Source organism: Malania oleifera, chromosome 7 (genome assembly GCF_029873635.1).
Source record: "Malania oleifera isolate guangnan ecotype guangnan chromosome 7, ASM2987363v1, whole genome shotgun sequence".
NCBI classification, from domain to species: domain Eukaryota; kingdom Viridiplantae; phylum Streptophyta; class Magnoliopsida; order Santalales; family Ximeniaceae; genus Malania; species Malania oleifera.
Window position 1 is genome coordinate 45163297 of NC_080423.1, and position 1319 is coordinate 45164615.

Genomic DNA, 1319 nt, shown 5'->3' on the forward strand with positions numbered 1-1319 from the left:
ATGGAGCCCAAGGATAACAATAGCGGTTCTGAAGGAACTGTGAGTAATGAGACTCCTTCTGTGCCTCGTGCGTTAATGAGGCAGGTTATGCAAGAGATCGGGCCGAGTGTTAGAAGACGCGAGAGCTCTCCTACGGATGCGGGGTGTACCATCGAGAGGTTCACACACATGCACCCTCCGAAATTTGCAAGAGGACCTGATTCAATTATAGAGGAGGACTAGGTCGAGAAGACCGAGAGGATTCTAGAAGTCCTCCACTGCACTAATAGGCAGAGAGTCTTTTACGCTACTTTCCAGCTATCTAGAAAGGCCGGGCGTTGGTGGATTGTGGTGAGTCTGCTTGAGAAGCAGAGAGTTGGTCCATCGGGTATGACATGGGGCCACTTCAAGGAGGTATTCTTCGAGAGATACTTTTCGGTTTCCACTAGAGATACGAAGGCCGATGATTTCTCGGGCCTGATACAGGGGACTCTGACGGTGCAAAGGTACGCCTCCAGATATATTGAGTTATCTCGTTTGGCACCGTACTTAGTTTCGAATGAGTACAAGAAGGCTCGAAGGTTTGAGAGGGGTCTGAGGAAAGACATCCGCCGTCTTGTGGAGATGCTGCAGATTCGTGAGTTCTCCATTTTGGTGGATAAAGCCACAATAGTTGAGACCAACCTTCAGGGAGATGAAAGGGTGCAGGATCAGAGGAAGAGGTTTGTATCTTCTAGTTCTTATAGTGGTCCTCAGCAGGGATAGTGGAAGAAGAAGAAGAACTATAGTTTGGGTTATTGGTAGAACACCGAGCGGCAGAATCTTCAGGGGGATCCATCCTCTGCACCGTGCGCCAAGTACCGTAAATGGCACAATGGCGAATGTCAGCCATTCTGGGGTAACTACTACAACTGTGGCAAATCGGGCCATCTGTCACGGAGCTGTCAGGCACCAAGGAGAGATATACCTGCACAGAGCCAGAACCGTGGGAGTAATCAGATGCCTCGGGGAAACTACCAGGCAACCATGGCTCCGGCGAGAGTGTATTCACTTACTCCAATAGATGCGGAATGTAGCGTTTCGAATAAAATGGGATTTAAATAATAAGAGGGGGGGAAATAGAGATGGTAACAGAAGGAGGAAGTCGACGTCGACAAACACATTACACTTTGGAAGGAATAACCAAGGGGAATCATCAGAATACGTCGACAAATACAGGGGATTTGTCGACGAAGGTATAAGAAAATTTGTCGACGAATACAGGGGATTCGTTGACGAGGGTATAAAAGAATTCATCGATGAATACAGGGGATTCGTCGACGAAGAAATACAGAGAGAGG

General features: G+C 48.1%; 1 protein-coding gene across 1 annotated transcript; it reads left to right on the forward strand.

Moving 5' to 3' along the window:
• On the forward strand, positions 1-744 carry LOC131160825 (uncharacterized). The gene is made up of 2 exons (XM_058116708.1): positions 1-84; positions 298-744. Exons 1-2 carry the CDS (start codon positions 1-3, stop codon positions 742-744), a joined length of 531 nt encoding a protein of 176 aa, XP_057972691.1.
• Positions 745-1319: the final 575 nt, after the last annotated feature.